The 18,883-nt window shown below is 47.1% G+C and overlaps 1 protein-coding gene across 1 annotated transcript in view; it reads right to left on the bottom strand.

The window, feature by feature from the left end:
* LOC105518552 overlaps positions 1–18,883 on the bottom strand; it is a 35,313-nt gene that overhangs the window by 1,234 nt on the left and 15,196 nt on the right. Inside the window, 8 exon segments of the mRNA XM_011951585.1 lie at positions 11–213; positions 1,098–1,185; positions 1,577–1,651; positions 4,552–4,702; positions 5,869–5,942; positions 5,945–6,171; positions 6,174–6,460; positions 6,462–6,714. Of these exon segments, the coding sequence (XP_011806975.1) occupies positions 11–213; positions 1,098–1,185; positions 1,577–1,651; positions 4,552–4,702; positions 5,869–5,942; positions 5,945–6,171; positions 6,174–6,460; positions 6,462–6,714 (1,358 nt within the window).

An 18,883-nucleotide genomic window follows, 5' to 3' on the forward strand; every position in this document is an offset into this window, starting at 1 on the left:
CGCTCCTTACCCGCGCGGACGCTCCTGCAGTCCCCGCCTGACCCCACAGCTCACAGAGGCTACTGGGGAAGGCAGGGTCCGTGCTCGATGGCCCCATGATTCCCATCACCCGGCCCTGCTGAGCACCCTGCTCCCTCGGACTCGGAGCATTCCTGATCCGAGGGGCGTCGAGGTCACTGACGACTGATTCCCTCTCTTTGTACATAAGGAGCCCTGGCAGGGACGGAGAGTTGCAGCTTTGGGGCGATATCAGTATTGGAAGTATCTCCCCCAGCTCCACAAGAGCCCACACGGTGCCCCAAAACCACAGCCTGTGAAAAATCACATTTACCGTACACAGCGTCAAGTAGTTCGTCCAGGTTGTCTCTGGTTTTTAAATTCCCATCTTTCCTAAAGGTTAGTGATCCTCACTGCTGGCTGGAAGCCCCAAATCCTCCAGGGTCTCACTCCTTGTGTGTAAGAAGACACAGTTCCGGCCCAGCGCAGTGCCTCACGCCTGTAATCCCAGCACTTTGGGAGGCTGAGGGGGGGTGGATCACCTGAGGTCAGAAGTTCGAAACCAGCCTGACCAACATGGTAAAACCCTGTCTTTACTAAATACAAAAAATTAGCCGGGCATGGTGGCGCTCACCTGTAATCACAGCTGCTTGGGAGGCTGCAGAAGGAGAACCGCTTGAACCCGGGAGGCAGGGGTTGCAGTGAGCCGAGATCTTGCACTCCAGCCTGGGAGACAGAGTGAGACTCTGTCTCAAAAAAAAAAGGAAGACAAAGTTCCTCATGCATTACCAGTATGGGCACTATTGCCTCCCCCCTGTGTTACAGAACGTTAACAGCTATCTTTTAAAAGATGATCTGAACAAGAGCATTTAAGGCATTTGTCAGTGTCTGGCAGTTAGGAGGGCAATGAAGGGTCGCTATTTTCCTCCTGTCCAGGATTCAGGAGAGGCTGTGTGTGGTTTTTTCCAAGATACAGTAAACGGTGGAGCCAAGTCTCAAGCAGTACTTTTCTGACTCTTAATCCCAGTGCCCATGCATTCTAGTTTTCTGGGGTTGAACATCAGTGTCACAGGTTGCAGTTCGGGTCTCTATGTGCTTACCTCTCTCCCTGTCTCCCTGTACCTCCCTCACCGTGTGCAGGTCATCAGAGTTCCCTAGAGGTTGGTTGTAGCATCTCTGCTTTCCTTCCTGTGTTTAAGCCCAGAGTTGTCAAAACTGAAAGGGTAGCATGATCTCCTACAGCCCTGGTAGCAGCCCCTGAGGGGCTTACCCTCTCATAACCTCATTGGTCCTTCTCTTCACAAGTTCGAGAGTGGTCTCTTTGCTACAGGAGAGCCTTGTTGCATCCTAAAAATTACTAAAACGGACAAGCCTCAGGTCACCTGGAGACATTCCAGCTGTGCTATGGAAAGGCAAGGTTAACCCCTGGTCACTGCCTATCAAAGTCCTGCGCTGAGACCTTGGGATACAGGCCTGCTTGTTTGCAGCCTGGTTTATTGATGTTCTTTCAGCATGTCGCCCACTCTGATCTCCAGATCAGGTATCTTCCCTGCTGCCTTGAAGTCTGACAAGTTGTTACCATCTTGTTCCCGGACAGGTTGTTTCTTGCATCTGATGTTTGTTCATCAGAGGGCTTCATGAGCTGCAGGAAGGGCTGAGAGAGGACAGATCGGGACCACTCACATCCTATCCTGTGCCCTGCTTCCACCTGAGTGGGCATTGGTCTTTGCCTAACAGACCCCGGGATGCTTGGGGAGTCAGAGGCTCCTTGTGTTAATCCTCCAGCTCACACCTCTCTGACCTCCATTCCTGCTCTGGCAGGTGGGAATCCTAAAGCCCATCTGGCAGGTGCTGCTGAGGCTCAGATGAGATGCTGATGTCCACACAAAGCAGATCCCGAGAAAGGCCTTTTCTGCCCTTCTTCAGTGCCCTCCCCCTCGCCTCCCCTCTCCTCTTCCTTAACGAAACGTAATTTGAAACCACAGTCTATTTGACACGTTTTGCATTTTCTGAACAAAGGCTTTATTCCTTAAAAGTACATGAATTATTGTTTTCCATTCTTCTGATTAAAAGAAAATTAACATTTGGACACGTGGCTCCCCCAAATGACTTATTTCTGGAGGTCACCAGTCCTAGGATTTGGAAAGATTCCTTGCCAGAGTCAGTGATTTCATGACATCTGATGTGTGTGGGTGCAGGACACTCAGTCAGGCTGATGACCCATGCCTCCAAGCACTCCTGGGCTGGAATTCCCATTCGTAAGGGAGGCAGGAAAGATGATTTTGGCTGTTTGTTGGGTTCAGGATAGCCACAGAGCCACAGATAACAGAGCTAGAAAGTCTTCAAAGGGCATCTCATCCAACCTACTTGTTCAGAGTGTGATGAAACTGAGGCCCCACGAGGTCACACAGACAACCGGAATAAGAGCAGATGAGCATATATTTCTGCAGACTCCAAGGCCCTGGACTGCCTTCCCAGTTCTTGAAGTTTCCAGCCCTGGGGTCACTGCTGACGAGCCAGCCCCATGGACCATCTTCTCCATTACTTAGAGTTTGCCAAAAGGAAACTCACCACAAATAATGGAAAGAAACACAGTTGCTTTTGATGATTCACCAATAAGACCATGTCTGGTTCATATTAACCAGCATAAGTGAATTATAAATGCATGCCAGAATCCAAAGTAAAGCATGCTTAGACAACCACAGATGTCTCAGGGGTTTGGGGGCCACCTGTGACCCTGCACCCCTTTTTCATTCACACCATTAATCTCATTACCCAACTCAGTTATTACCAGCAGTTGTTTTCCTTAAACACAGCACGGCTAGTTTTCCTTCATTCATCCATTCATTTAATGTGCCTCGAGCACCTCAGCGCGTCTGCCTCCTCTTCTGCCCTGCCCGCTGCCTCAGCCTGCCTGGCAAATCGTCTTCAATACCGCTATGTGTCGGGTCTCTCCCCGACCTCTCAGCACCACCCTCCCTCACCACAGGCTGCAGGCTCCTCTACACTGTTTCGGGGTCACACTCCTGCCCTCCTGCATCGGGACTGTCTTCTTACTTGCAGGCTCCCCCACTAGGCTGTGAACTTCATGAGACCAGCAGGCGAGTCGCATTCCTCTTTGTACTGCCAGCCTCTCCAGCCCTGTGGGCTTGTGACAGTGCAGAATTGAAGGAATCCTGCGTGAGCGCCACCATTCCAACCCAAGCAGTGCCCTGGGAGGGTCAGGGACCACTAGCCTGTGTGTGCGGGCATTTGTGGAAACCACAGCTCCTGCTTGTGTTCTATCTGGCAGGAAAGAGAAATTACTTCTGGTCCATCTTGGCCTCCACACGGTGAAGATGGTCTGTGGTTCACAGCTGGAGCTTTTTTGGTTTTGGTTCTAGCAATTCTGGTGCCTCAGCCTCCCGAGCAGCTGGGACTAAAGGTGTGCGCCACCACACTCACCCAGCTTATTTTTTTTGTCTTTAGCAGAAATGGGGGTTCGCCATGTTGGCCAGGCTAGTCTTGAACTCCTGACCTCAGGTGATCCGCCCACCTTGGCCTCCCACAGTGCTGGGATTACAGGTGTGCGCCATCACGCCCGCCCTGGAGTTTATTTTCATTTCACCTCTCTCGGGCTCCTCCACTCAAAAGTGACTTTCCCTAAGATCGTGTTTTACTGGCTTTGAAAGCAGGAGGGGTGATTCTGGAATGAAGGTCCTGTGGTCATACCAGGGAGCACTCCAGCCTTCTGCTGGGGTGACTTAGAGATCTGGACCCATCAATAAGAAGCATGGCCAGATGGGGCTGGGGGAAAATCTTTGTTACCTGTCTTGTGGAGGGCAACTTCTTAGTGCCAGTGTTCGCAAGGAGAGAAGGAGGCCCTCGTGTTACCGGCGGAGGGTGTCCAGGTTCTTGGCCTCTTGAACAAAGAACTGGACAAAACGCACAAAGAAAGCAAGGAAAGAATGAAGCAACAAAAACAGATTTCTTGAGAACAAAAGTACACTCCACAGGGTGGGAGCGGGTGAGCACGGGGGTTCAAGAGCCCCATTTTCCAGTTTTCCTCTCGCAAGGCCAGAATCCCTCCGCTAGAGTGCTTCCCGCCAGGCAGTTGGAATCCCAGGTTCCACACAGGAAGAGGAGGGGCCGGGCTCCTCCCGCTGCAAACCTAGCGAACTTCGCGAGGCTCCGCCTCAGTGGGCAGGCTGGCTGCCATTTCTCCCCCTCCCACCTGGCTGTCTCATGGGACTGGGCGGGAGCAGGCCTGCTGTTCTGGAGCCAAGTCTGAGTGTTCCCACTTTATGGGAACTTAATGTCCCCACTTAATTGAATTAAGAAAACTAAGCCAAGTACATGCCTGAGACAACCAGCCAGCCATCCTGGAGAGCCTAAGGGTCTCCCTGGAGCCCGTGCCCTTCCCAGAAGCCCTGAGGCCACCGGAAATGGAAGCCCCACCCAACTCACACCTGGGAAAGCCAAAATCTCTCCTTGCTCCCAGCTAGTCATCAGCTCCCAACCTGGGGACCCGTTCACCATCAGCTTTGGGGAAGAAACTTCCCGGCTCACAATTACCGGGGGGGACTCTGGCAGCCAGGCCTTTGTGGGAGCCACCGGCACTTCATGCGCAATGAGGCTGGAAGGCCCAGGCCTCTGAATGTGAGCAGACATTTCAGGGATGTTGGGAAGTTTAAAGGCTGCAGCCTCCCCACTGGTCTCCACCAGGCTGAGCAGTCAGAATGTGGCATGTCTAAAGGAGGGAATCGTAGAGACCTTCTCAGGAGAGTCAAGAAGCTCTTGCATAAGAGCAATTGGAAAACAAAACAAAACAAAATCTTGAGAATATAAAATACATTATTTCAAAATTGAGAAATTAATTAGAGGCAGTGAAAAACAGAAAAGACACTCCCGCAGAACAAGGGTCAGCACACTTTCTGCAAAGGACCAGCTGGTAAATAGTTTTGGCTTTTTCGAAGCCATTTGGTCTTTCACAACTGTGGCAGGCCAGTTCTCCCTGACAATCACACAGATGGGCCTGCATGACAGTCGACAGGCCTGCACAGCACCCCAGTTACACAAATTTCCACAGTGCCTTAACACTGAGCAAATAGTTAAACCTAGGGAAATCGGTGCTCAGACATCAAAGCAAGAAAGAAAACATATGGTCAATAGAAGCCTTGCATGGACTTCTCCCTAACCTGGAGCAAGTCAAAATAATAGAGTCTAACATTCCTAGTGCCAGGACCTGCCTCGGGTCGACAAAATCTGAGACGAGTCAAGGTAACAGAGGCAACTGTTTCAATAGATTCATTGGAGAGTCTAAGGCAGCTCTCCTCTCCGGACCAAGCTGTAAAGAATAGAAGATAGAAATAATCACTCTGGTACTACAGGAGACAGGCCTGGAAGGTACTGGGGCCCACACAGCTTAATCAGACTTAGCAAGCATTTTTTTTTTAATGTTCCAAATGTGATCAGTTTATTTTATTTTACTCTGCTGCAAAACCAAAGATTCCACAATAACACAGAGACCAATATATTACAAAGTCATGAAAAAAATGGTGTGAACATGCAGGACACAAGGTACAAACTGGAGGGTCAGATCGTCTCCTCTGACACGACACTACACTGTCGTCAAGGAACACATTTAATAACACTGTGGAACTGAACCGAAACGAGGCACAAACATGACAGCTTCCAGGCATGCCTTCCAGCACCTCCCCTCAGGAGGGACTCGTAACCCCTAGACTTCAGTGTTGGGAAGATTACAATTTTTTTTGAAGAATAAAAAGTTCACACTTTTGAAATTTCACAGAATTGTAAGGCCAAAACATGGTGGGTTCATTTCTCTTCACTTCCAGGGACAAATCTGATGCTTTCCTCAAACCACATTACACTTCCAGTTCAAAGCCCAAGCCAACCTTGTGACCTCCTGCATTGAAGTTCTTTCCATTGATTAAAGCTGATAAAGGGTCAACTTGACTCTGGGTCGAAGGGTCTGAGTAGAACCCAGTCCAATCAGGCTGGCATTATTTGCTTTAGCAGAGAGAGAAGTTCTACAGTCGAGCTTGTGCTTAGCAGCAATGCCAAAACGGGTGTTGTTACTTCCAGCCGTCCAAGCAAGGTTTATTGGCATTTCAATCTCATTAACCTTCTGGTAGATAGGACCTCCAAATTCAGTGCCATCCTTCACATGTTGTGCAGGTGGAAGTCTGCAGCCTCGTAACCCGGGGCGAAATTATTCTGTGACAATTTGGATTTGGCTGTGTCAAAACTCATCTGACAGCCGACAAGCCACCCTTCCAAGACCAACGCAGCCCAGCGATAGACGGTTGGTCCAGAAAAATCTATGTCAACGTCACTGCCAACACTAAAACAATCCCATTTATAGGAGGCCTTCAGTTTCCCACTCTTCTTTCCTGTGTTCGGTACCAACATGGTATCAAGACTCAGTTTCAACCCTTCAGCCAACTTATTCTCCAGAGATTTCTGTCCCAAGAGTATTGTCTGTGTTCCGTTTTTGGGTGAAGGTAAGTCCGTAGTTACAGACCTTACATTCGGTTTCTAGGTTGCCTGATGCTTTCCCTGTATCAGTGTAAGCGTGACCAGAAGTAGAAAATTCTACTCCACTACAAGACTTGGTTTTCAGGTCTTCGCTCACCATGCCAAAGCCATATCCTTTGTTGAAGACATCCTCAGCAGCCTTTCCCAGGTCACAGTAAGTTGGTGTGTTACACGTATCTTAGAAAAATCTATCAGGCTCTTACGAAATCAAAGACCTCCACCCCCGTGGGCCTGTCTCCCACAGGTATTTTTTTGCCTCTGACCTTCTAGTTGAAACAAAATTAGTTACCAATAGACTTAGGCAAATGCTCTACTGCACATAGGCACATAACCCCAACCCATATAAGCACTAAGAAAATTGTAACACTTCGAGTTGGTCTGGTGGAATTATCTCTGGCCTTCTCCCTGTATCCGGTTACAGCAATAAATTCCCTTCCTTTTTTTTTTTGAGATGGAGTCTGTGCTGTGACGTGATCTCGGCTCACTGCAAGCTCTGCCTCCAGGGTTTACGCCATTCTCCTGCCTCAGCCTCCCAAGTAGCTGGGACTACAGGCACCCGCCACCACGCCCGGCTTTTTTTTTTTTTTTTTTTTTGTATTTTTAGTAGAGACGGGGTTTCACCGTGTTAGCCAGGATGGTCTCAATCTCCTGACCTCGTGCTCCGCCCACCTCGGCCTCCCAAAGTGCTGGGATTACAGGCGTGAGCCACCGCGCCCGGCCAATTCCCTTCTTTACTAGTTTGTCTGCTTCTCATTATCAGGCCTCGAGAAAATGCAGCCAGACCCAGCTTAGTTCCGGGAACACAACTACTTCCCTTGGCCTTTGACTTAAAGACAGCCATAGACCATATGTGAGTGGATGTCACTGTGTTCCAAGAGAACTTTAGTTACAAAAGCAGGTAAAACCATTTCTATTTTCAGATGACATTATCTTACGTATAGAAATTCCTAAAGAACCCACTCAAAAACTATCAGAACTAATAAACAAGTTCTGCAAGGTCCAAGCATATAAGATCATCATATAAACATCAATTGTAGTTTGCCAGACTTGCTATGAAGAATCTGAAAATGAAGAGAACAATTCTATTTACAAGACATCAAAAGAATAAAATACTTATGAATGAATTTAACAAAAAAAGTGTAAGACTTGTATACTGAAAACTACGAAATGTCTCTGAAAGAAATTAAAGAAAACCTATAAATGGAAAGATATCCATTTATGGGTTGAAAGAGCTAATATTATTAAAATGGTAAGAGATCCCAAATTGACCTACAGATTTGATGCAATCCCTGTCAAAATCCCAGCTGCTTCACCTTTTATTTTGTGCAGAAATTAGAAAGCTGATCCTAAAATTCATTTGGAAATTCTAGGGACCATAGACTAGCCAGAACAGTCTTGAAAAAGAATAAGGACAGGTATATACATTGATGGAATAAAAGAGAGAGTCCAGGCAGGGCATGGTGGCTCACACCTGTAATCCCACCACTTTGGGAGGCTGAAGCAGGTGGATCACCTGAGGTCAGGAGTTCAAGACCAGCCTGGCCAACATGATGAAACCCCATCTCTATTGAAAATACAAAAAATTAGCCGGTTGTGGTGGCGCATGCCCAGCTATTTGGGAGACTGAGGCAAGACAATTGCTTGAAGCCAGGAGGCTGAGGTTGCAGTGAGTCAAGATCGTGCCACTGCACTCCAGCCTGGGCCACAGAGCAAGACTCCATCTCAAAGAAAAAGTAAAATAGAATAGAAAGTTGAGAAATAAACCCTTAACTTTACAGTGAATTGATTATCAATGGCGGCGCCAAGTTAAAGAACAGCCTTTAATAAATGGTGTTGAAACAACTAGATACCCACACACAAAAGACGAAAGTTGAAACCTTATTTCCATCATTCATAAAAATAATCTCAAAATGGATCATAGACCTGCATATAAGAGCTAAAACTATAAAACTCTTAGAAGAAAACATACATGCAATCTTCATAACCTTGAGTTAGGCAGAGGCTTTTTAGATGTAACACCAAAAGCAGAAGTGACCAAAGAAAAAATAAATAAATTGGATCTCATTAGTATTAAACACTTTTGCTGCAAATGATACCATCTAGAAAGCGAAAAGACAACCCACAGAATGAGAGAAAATATTTGCAAATATCATATATCTGATAAGATCTGGTTTTGACTGTGTACTGTTGCTATAAAGGAATACCTGAGGCTGGATAATTTATAAAGAAGAGAGGTTTATGTGGCTCATGACTCTGCTGGCTGGAAGACTGGGCATCTGGTGAGAGCCTCAGACTGCTTGCATTCATGGCGGAAGGTGAAAGGAGCCCACATGTGCAAAGATCACAGGGCAAGAGAGGGAGCAAGAGAGAGAGGGGAGGGGCCAGGCTCTTTTTAACAACCGGCTCTCTCTGAAACTGATAGGGCAGGAACCAACTCAGTCCTCCTCCCCCGGGGAAGGCATTAATGTATTCATGGAGATTCCCCTACCCACGACCCGAATACCTCCCACTGAGCCCACCTCCAACACTAGGAATAAAATTGCAACATGAAGTTGCAAATTTTATAAAAGACAAGAGCCCAGTTAAAAAGTCAGCAAAGGCTGGGCGCTGTGGCTCACGCCGGTAATCCCAGCAGTTTGGGAGGCCGAGGCAGGTGGATCACTTGAGGTTAGGAGTTCAAGACCAGTCTGGCCAACATGGTGAAACCCGTCTCTACTAAAAATACAAAAATTAATCAGGCGTGGTGGTGCGGACTTGTAGTTCCAGCTACTCAGGAGGCTGAGGTGAGAGAATCTGTTGAACCTGGGAGGTGGAGGTTGCAGTGAGCTGATATTGCACCACTGCACTCCAGCCTGGGTGACAGAACGAGATTCTGTCTCAAAAAAAAAGAAAAAAGAAAAAAAAAAGTCAGCAAAGGGTCTAAATAGATATTTCTCCATAGAAGATATAATATGAATGGCCAAAAAGTACCTAAAAAGAAGCTGAACATCATCAGATATTAGGAAAGTGCAAATCAAAACTACATTGAGATACAACTCCACACCCACTAGGATGGCTATAATTTTTTTAAAAAGGAAAATAACAAGTGATGTTATAGAGAAATTGGAACCCTCATACATTCTGGTAAAATTGTAAGGTGGTTCAGCCACACAGAAAAACAGATTGGCAGTTCTTCAAAAGGTTCAACATAGAGTTACAGTATGACCTAGCAAGTCCACACAAAAGCTTGTACACAAATACTCACAGAAGCATTTTTCGTAGTTGTAAAAACATGGAGACAACTCAGATGTCCCTCAACAGATGAATGGATAAACAAAACTGGTATATTCATACGATGGAATACTGTTTGGCAGTAAAAAGGAACGAAGTACCGATACAGGCTGCAATATTAACGAACTTTGAAAACATTGTTAAGTGAAAGAAGACAGTCACAAAAGACCATATATTGTCTCATCCACTTATATAAAATGTCAAGAATAGGCAAATCCAATCCATCGAGATGGAAAGTGATTCGTGGTTGCTTGGGTCTGGGTTGAAGGGTAGTGGGGGGAATAAGGAGTAATTGCCTCTTATGGACTGAATTTTCTTGCCCCAAATTCATATGTTGACGCTCCTTTGAGCTACCCCATAGTACTTCAAAATAGATTTCTAGGGAGATTCAGGAGGAGTTTTAGAACTCCAGCCTGGAAGACAGAATGAGACCTAGTCTCAATTTGGAAAAAAAAAAAATCAATGTTAAAACCACAAATTAAAAAGAAATTAAAGAGATATTTAAGTTAAAACGAGGCTGATTAGGGTGCCGTAATCCAAATCTGATGTTTGTCCTTATAAGAAGAGAAGATTCAGACACAGAGAAACAGTAAGACAGAGGAAAGGACCCTGTAAGGATGCCACGAGACAACATCTGAAAGGTGGGGAGAGAGGCTTCAGAAGAAACCAACTGCCTGGGCGCAGTGGCTCACACCTGTAATCCCAGCGCTTTGGGAGGCTGAAGTGGGTGCATGGTTTGAGCTGAGGAGTTCAAGACCAGCCTGGAACATGGCAAAACTGCATCTTCACAAAAAATACAAAAATTAGCTGGGTGTGATAGCACACCCCTATGGTCCCAGCTACCAGTAGGCTTAGATGGGAGGATTGCTTGAGCCTAGGAGGCAGAGGTGGCAGTGAGCCGAGCCGAGATTGCGCCACTGCACTCCAGCCTGGGTGACACAGTGAGATCCTGTCTCAAAAAAAGAGATCAACCCTGCTGACACCTTGACCTTGGACATCTAGCCTCCAGAACTGTGAGCAAATCGAGTTCTGTTGTTTAACCACAGTCTGCGGCATTTTGTTTCGGCAGCCTGAGCCAACGAATACACTGCCAGGGGGTGTGGGTGGTGAAAATGTTCTAAAATTAGATAGTGGTGATGGTTGCACAACTCTGTGAATGTATTAAAACCATTGAATGGGCCGGGCGCGGTGGCTCAAGCCTGTAATCCCAGCACTTTGGGAGGCCGAGACGGGTGGATCACGAGGTCAGGAGATCGAGACCATCCTGAGCTACACGGTGAAACCCCGTCTCTACTAAAAAATACAAAAAAACTAGCCGGGCGAGATGACGGGCACCTGTAGTCCCAGCTACTCGGGAGGCTGAGGCAGGAGAATGGCGTAAACCCTGGAGGCGGAGCTTGCAGTGAGCCGAGATTGCGCCACTGCACTCCAGCCTGGGCGACAGAGCTAGACTCCGTCTCCAAAAAAAAACCATTGAATGGCATACCTTAAGTGGGTGAATTTTATGGCCTGTAAATTATATCTCAATAAAGCTATTAAAAAACAAAAAACAGCCCAGGAGGTATCAGAGAGGATTAGTTTAGAAAGACACACACCTGAATCATTTCTGGTAGAAATGCCTCATTTTGCCCTTCCACATGAATGATATCTTAGCCAGGAGGTGATTTTAGGCTAGCAGTCTCCTTTTCTCAGATCTAGAAACTTCTAGTTTCAAATTGCAGATAAGAAATCTGGTAGTCGGCTGGGCATAGCAGCTCAAACATATCATTCCAACACTTTGGGAGGCTGAGGCAGGGGATTCACTTGAGTCCAGGAGTTTGAGAGCAGCCTGGGCAACATGGCTAGATGCTGTCTCTACAAAAAATACAAAAATTAGCTGGGCATGACAGCAGGTGCCTGTAGTCCCAGCTACTTGGGAGGCTAAGGTGGGAGGATTGCTTGAGTCTGGGAGGTCAAAACTGCAGTAAGCCAAGATTGAGCCACTGCACTCCAGCCTCGGCAACAGAGCGAAACCCTGTCTAAGAAGGAAGGAAGGGAGGAAGGAAGGAAGGGGGGAAGGGAAGGGAAGGGAAGGGAAGGGAAGGAGGGAGGGAAGAAAGGGAAGGAAGAGAAGGAAGGGAGGGAGAGAGAGAGAGAGAGAGAAAGCAAGCAAACTGGTAACCAATCAGAGTCCCTTTTTCACATAATGTCATATCAGTTTCCTACTGCTGACATGAGTTACCAACAGCGGAGTGGCTTCAAACAACACACATTTTATTATCTTACGGTTCTCGTGCTCAAAAGTCTGGCATGGGTCTCTCTGGGCTAAAGCCAAGGTGCCAGTGCACTCTTCTGGAGGCTCTGGGTGAGTTTCCTTGCCTCTTCCACCTTCTCTCAGAGGCTGCCCATATTCTTGGGCTCGTGGCCCCTTAGAATGGGGCCATTTTCAAAGCCAGCCATGGGGGTTAAGTCTCTCTCACATGGCATCACTGACCTTTCATCGGCAATCTCCCTCTGACCTCCTGTGCCTCTGTCTTCCACTGTTAGGGACCCTTGTGATGACACTGGGCCCAGTGGCTGCAGGTGTAATGATCCATGATAATCTCCCTTTTTAAAGGTCATCCGATTAGCAACTTTCATTCTATTTGAAACCTTAATTCCTCTTGGCCATGTAACCTACATATTCATAGGCATTAGGTTTGGGCATATTGGGGTGGATGTAAGGGGAACATTCTGTACATAAGTAATCTGATATTGGCTTCCAGGAAGAACAAACAGATTTATTTATGTACAGAATGCTATCCTTGGAGTTCAGAAATTTTGCTGGAGTGCAAAAATAAAAAAAAAATACCCTAGATAACCATAAAAACATAATAAAACATTAGAAGTATAAAAATACTCTTCTATTATAGATAAGTTTTAGCTTAAAGAAGAAATCGGCTAGGCATGGTGGCTTACGCCTATAATCCCAGCACTTTGGGAGGCTGAGGCAGGATGATCACTTGAGCCCAGGAGTTTGAGACCAGCCTGGGCAACATGGCAAAACGCTGTCACTACAAAAAATACAAAAATTAACTGAGCATGGTGGTGCGCACGTGTAGTCTCAGCTACTCAGAAGGCTGAGGTGGGAGGATTCCCTGAGCCTTGGGAGATCGACGCTGCAGTGAGCTGTGATCATGCCACTGCACTCCAGCCTGGAAGACAGAATGAGACATAGTCTCAATTTGGAAAAAAAAAAAAAAAGAAATCAATGTTAAAACCACAAATTAAGAAGAAATTAATGAAAATGAGAAAACTTCAGAGCAACATTTATGGGATACAGTGATAGCACATCATAAATGCTTTTGTTATTATACAACAAAGAATATATATAAATGGGCCAGGCATGGTGGCTCACGCCTGTAGTCTCAGCACTTAGGGAGGCCGAGGCAGGTAGATCACTTGATGTCAGGAGTTCAAGACCAGCCTGGCCAAGATGGCGAAACCCCATCTCTACTAAAAATAAAAAAATTAGCTAGGCATGGTGACACATGCCTGTAATCCCAGCTACTCAGGAGGCTGAGGCAGGTGAATCACTAGAGCCCAGGAGGCGGAGATTGTAGTGAGCTGAGATCGCACCATTGCACTCCAGCCTGGGCGATGGGAGTGAAACCCTGTCTCCAAAACAAAACAAAACAAGACCAGGCACGGTGGCTCACATCTGAAATCTTAGCACTTTGGGAGGCAGAGAAGGGCGGATCACCTGAGGTCAGGAGTTCAAGACCAGTCTGGCCAACATGGTGAACCCCTATCTCTACTAAAAATACAAAAATTAGCCAGGCATGGTGGCAGGCGCCTGTAATCCCAGCTACTTGGGAGGCCAAGGCAGGAGAATCTCTTGAACCCGGGAGGTGGAGGTTGCAGTGAGCCAAGATCGTGCCACTGCACTCCAGGCTGGGTGACACAGCAAGACTCTGTCTCAAAATAAAATAAAAATAAAAAAGCAAAACAAAGAATATGTATATATATAAGTGAATTAAATATTCAACTTAAAACACAACAAAATAGGCCAGTGCAGTGGCTCATGCCTGTAATCCCAGCACTTTGGGAGGCTGAGGTGGGCAGATCATTTGAGGTCAAGAGTTCAAAACCAGCCTGGCCAACATGGTGACGCCCCATCTCTACTAAACACACAAAAATTAGCCAGGCGTGGTGGTGGCGCCCGTAATCCCAGCTATTTGGGAGGCTGAGGCAGGAGTACCTGCTTGAGCATGGGAGGCAGAGGTTGCAGTGAGTCGAGATCCTGTCTCTGCACTCCAGCCTGGGAGACAGAACGACACTCCATCTCAAAAAACAAACAAACAAAACAAAAAAACCCAATAAAATAAATAAGAAATTGTGACCGGGCGTGGTGGCTCACACCTGTAATCCCAGCACTTTGGGAGGTCGAGGCAGGCGGATCAGGAGATCGAGACCATCCTGGCTAACACAGTGAAACCCCGTCTCTGCTAAAAATACAAAAAATTAGCCGAGCGTGGTGGTGGGCGCCTGTAGTCCCAGCTGCTTGGGAGGCTGAGGCAGGAGAATGGCATGAACCCAGGAGGTGGAGCTTGCAGTGAGCTGAGATCGCATCACTACACTCCAGCCTGGGCAACTGAGCAAGACTCCGTCTCAAAAAAAAAAAAAAAAAGAAATTGTGAGGAGGAAATTAATAAAGATAAAAGCTGAAAATAGTGAATTCGATAACTGAAATACTGAAAAATAAAATTGTTTCTTAAAAAAAAATTGAAAACTCAGAATGTGCAAGAAAGAAAAGAGAAGAAAAAGCACAGAACACAAGGAACGAGAAATGAGACAGACTCACAGGGGCAAATGAGAGGAAGTTAATTTCCAGGGGATGTTATTGCAGTTGCATTTCAATAAATGTCCACCAATTCTACATGCAATAGGTGATTTTCTTACAAATCAAGTAAGTAGAAATGTTGGTAATAGGGGAACTTAAATTGGACAGAATTTAAAAACCAAACTAGTACCTGGGGGCACCTCGGTGTTTAACGACTGGGGGAAACCAGATACCTCCGGCCGTCCTTGAAGAAATGTGCATTGTAACTGTGAATAAACGAGCAGGCTCCTGTCAAGACAGCCATCCTGGAACCATCCCGAGACTGAGCCAGGAGCCTGGCAGGTAGACCCCGCTCTGCCACCGTTCACTGTGCGGATTTGGGCAGGTCCTTCCTCTCCCTGAGCCTCGGTTTCCTCCAGAGGCGGCTCCAAGATGGCAGACTCTGGAGCCCCGCGGGGCAGGTGGAGGTGGCCAGGGCAGGGGGTGTTAGGAAGGAGGAAGGAACAAGCATAGGGTGAGAGTGCTTCTGAGTCACCACCACCTCTGCCTGCTCCTGCCAGAGCAGCCCATTCTCAGCCTTATTACTGAGTGGATTTTCTCGTATGATTTCATCTGAAAAAAGGTTTTGCTGCTAGTATTAGTCAGAGTTCTTCAGAGAAACAGTGCCAATAGGATGTATAGTGTATAGACAAATAGAAAGAGATTTATTACGGGGGATTGGCTTATGCAATTATGGAGGCTGAGATGTCTCATGATCAGCCATCTGCAAGCTGGTGACTCAGGACAGCTGGTGGTGTGGTTCCAGTTCACACTTGAAGGCCTAAAAACAAGGGGAGCTGGTGGTGGGAATCCCAGTCCAGGTCCGAAGGCCTGAGAACCAGGAGCTTCAATGTTCTGGGGCAGGAGAAGATTGATGTCCTAGTAGATGTCAAACAGAGAGAGAAAGTTTGCTCTTCCTTTACCTTTTTGTTCTGTTCAGGCTCTCAGCAAGTTGGATGATGACCCTTTGCTGCCCCCGCTTCGCCCTGCATTGGTGAGATCAAACTTCCTTCATCCACTGATTCTCTTCTGGAAACACCGTTGCAAACGCCACCAGAAAGAAGGCTTGACCAGCTCTCTGGGCATCCCTTAGCCCAGTCAAACTGACGCATGAAATTAACAATCACACTGTTGAAACAAAGTGTGAAAACCAGGTGATCCCCCAACTTCCATGCTACTTCCACCTCCACACTTTTCATAACATTCACCTGCCAAAGTTCATTGGTTTTGCTTTGATAACTTTCTGGTTTCTTTGAATGATAAAGATGCTCATAATTTAGCCCCAAAATGGAGATGAATATGTGTGTGACTGTGTGTGTGTGTGTTCCTTCTTTCGCAAAATCACTGCTTAATTTGGAATATAATTTCAACTTGCTTTTCCCAAATGACCTAGAGCTTGGCAAGAGCAGAGGGCTGATGAGCCTGTGAGGTGGGTAGATAGCTTCCTCACACATGCCCGACTTTCTCCTTGGAGAATGATGAGGTTTACAGCCTTTAGGTAAAAATAGCTTTGTGTGGCTTCCGCCAGGAAGACACTTAAAAAGGGAGAGAGGATTAGGTTGCTAAAAAAGAAGAAAATCTACCAAATTGCTACCATAATTTTGGAATTCATTTTTGCAAAATATATCAGGAGACATAAAGATGATCTTGCCTGCTAACTCAGTAATTCCACTTCTGGGCTTTTGCCTCAAAGAAATAAATTTAACTGAAAGAAAAGCTCAGTGGACAGCAGCTCACTGCCGTCTCCTCTGCCACAGCGAAACACCGAAAGCAGGAAAACATGCTCAGGGTGAAGAGCAAAGGGTACTGCAAGTTGAGAGGCTCACAGTCCACTCCTTCACGTATTCACGAAACACTTCTGATAACGTGTGGGCACCAGGCACCGTGCTAGGTGATGGAAAGAAGAGTGCCCAAGATGCAGAGGGCTTCCGTCTTAGGGTGCTGGTGGGCAGAAAGACTGGAGGCACACAAACCTACACCCACAATTCAGCGTGAGAAGGGAAGTACAACAAAGGTGGGGACACACAGAAGGGACCAGAACCAGCCTTGGCACTCAGGGAAGCCTTCTTGGAATAAGTGACCTTTTTTTTTTCTTTGGAGACGGATTCTCGCTCTGTTGCCCAGGCTGGAGTGCAGTGACGTGATCTCGGCTCACTGCAAGCTCCACCTCCTGGGTTCAAGCGATTCTCCTGCCTCGGCCTCCCAAGTAGCTGGGACTACAGGGATGCACCACCATACCTACCCAGCTAATTTTTGTATTTTTAATAGAGACAGGTATCACCATGTTGGTTAGGTTGGTCTCGAACTCCTGACCTCAGGTGATCCACCGGCCTTGGCCTCCTAGAGTGCTGGGATTACAGGTGTGAGCCACCGTGCCCCACTGGAAGTGACTTTTGAGCTGAGTTATGAAAGTTATGGTGGTTGGCCAGAATGATGAGAGGAAGAGGTTGGGGGCACAGAGCATGAGCAAAGACTGGGTGGCAACAAGAGGCTGCCGTGGTGGTAGGACAGAGAGAAGCTCTGTGGCAGGAGCTGAGAGAGGAACCAGAGCTCACTGACCGGTTCTGTGTGTAACATGAAGGCGCTTTTTCCTAAGAGACACTAAGAACTTTTAAGCAGCAGAGTGACGTGGTCAGATTCACAGTTTGGAAAGTTCACTCAGACTGCCTGGAGGAAGGTCAACATGGCTGCAGCCAGGCCAGCAGTGACGATGGCCCTCCAGGGCAGAGGCAGCATCCGTGGAGAGATGACGTGGACACATGTCCTGGTTCCTCGTGGAGCATAGCCCTCGTTTCTGGGAGAGGCAGAGCGGTGCAGTGGCTGAGTGTGATCTTGGAAACCTGACTACATGGCTTAAAATCCCAATTGCTTCACTGTGCGACCCTCTCACAGGGCTATTGAGAGTGTTGAAGGAGCCGTCACATGTAAGGCACCTCCAATAGTACCTGGCAAGGGGTGGGTAAGAGCTCGCTGAGTGATGCTAACGAGGTTGTCACTGTTATGGACTGCTTGCTGACACAGGCAGTGAGAGGAACACCCACATGGCTGGCATGGGCCATTGGGAGGATGGCATGTGGGTTTTGGGGGAGAAGTGGAGGCATTGGGTTTGAGCATGTAGAGGTGGAGGCTCCAGTGAGTAAGCAGATGGAGACATCCTGCAGGCTGTTGACCATACAGGTTTGAAGCTAGGAGACAGGCTGAGTCAAAGATAGTGATTGGGACCTTGTAAGGGTGGAAGAGGAGGCTGAGCCCCTGGGAGCTGATGAGATAGTCAGGGAGAAGGTGGAGGGAGAAGAGAAGAGGACCCCAAGAGAGCCCTATGGTAAAGGGATGGACCAGGAAGGGTTTTTTTCTAACAGGAAATATTTGAGCCTGTCTAAATGTTGATGGAAGGAGCATATAGAGCACAAGTACACTGTGGAGAAATGGCACTCAGTAAGAGTGGCCTTTAGTATTTTTTCTTATCATTATTATCACCATCATTACCACCACCATCAGCATCACCATCATCACCACCATCATCACCATTATCACCATCATCACCATGATCACCACCATCACCAGCACCATCATCAGTGTGAAAGGAAAATATCTTGGGCCCCTTCAAGCTGGGGACCACTAAGGGCAAATCTGCCTCTCATTCTATTCAGAGTCACCCCTCTGCTCACAGAGACAGATGCCATTCTGATTGCCTCCTTTGGAAAGACTTAACAGAAACTCAAAAGAATGCAACCATCTCTCTCTCGCCTACCTGTGATCTGGAAGGGAGGGGGTGGGGGGCTTGCTTTGAGTTGTCTCTGCCTTTTTGTGTGGAACTAATGTACTTCTTACATATATTCGTGGATGTCTTCATGTCTCCCTAAAATGTATAAAACCAAGCTGTGCCCTGACCACCTTGGGCACATGTTATCAGAACTTCCTGAGGCTGTGTCATGGGCAGGTCCTCAACCCTGGCAAAATAAACTTTCTAAATTAACTGAAAACTGTTTCTTTTTTTTTTATTATTATTATACTTTAAGTTCTAGGGTACATGTGCATACATGCAGGTTTGTTACATATGTATACTTGTGCCATGTTGGTGTGCTGCACCCATGAACTCATCAGCACCCATCAATTCATCATTTATATCATGTATAACTCCCCAATGCAATCCCTCCCCTCTCCCCATGATAGGCCCCAGTGTGTGATGTTTCCCTTCCCAAGTCCAAGTGATCTCATTGTTCAGTTCCCACCTAT

This window comes from Colobus angolensis, unplaced genomic scaffold (genome assembly GCF_000951035.1).
Source record: "Colobus angolensis palliatus isolate OR3802 unplaced genomic scaffold, Cang.pa_1.0 Scaffold32, whole genome shotgun sequence".
Classification (NCBI taxonomy): Eukaryota; Metazoa; Chordata; class Mammalia; order Primates; family Cercopithecidae; genus Colobus; species Colobus angolensis.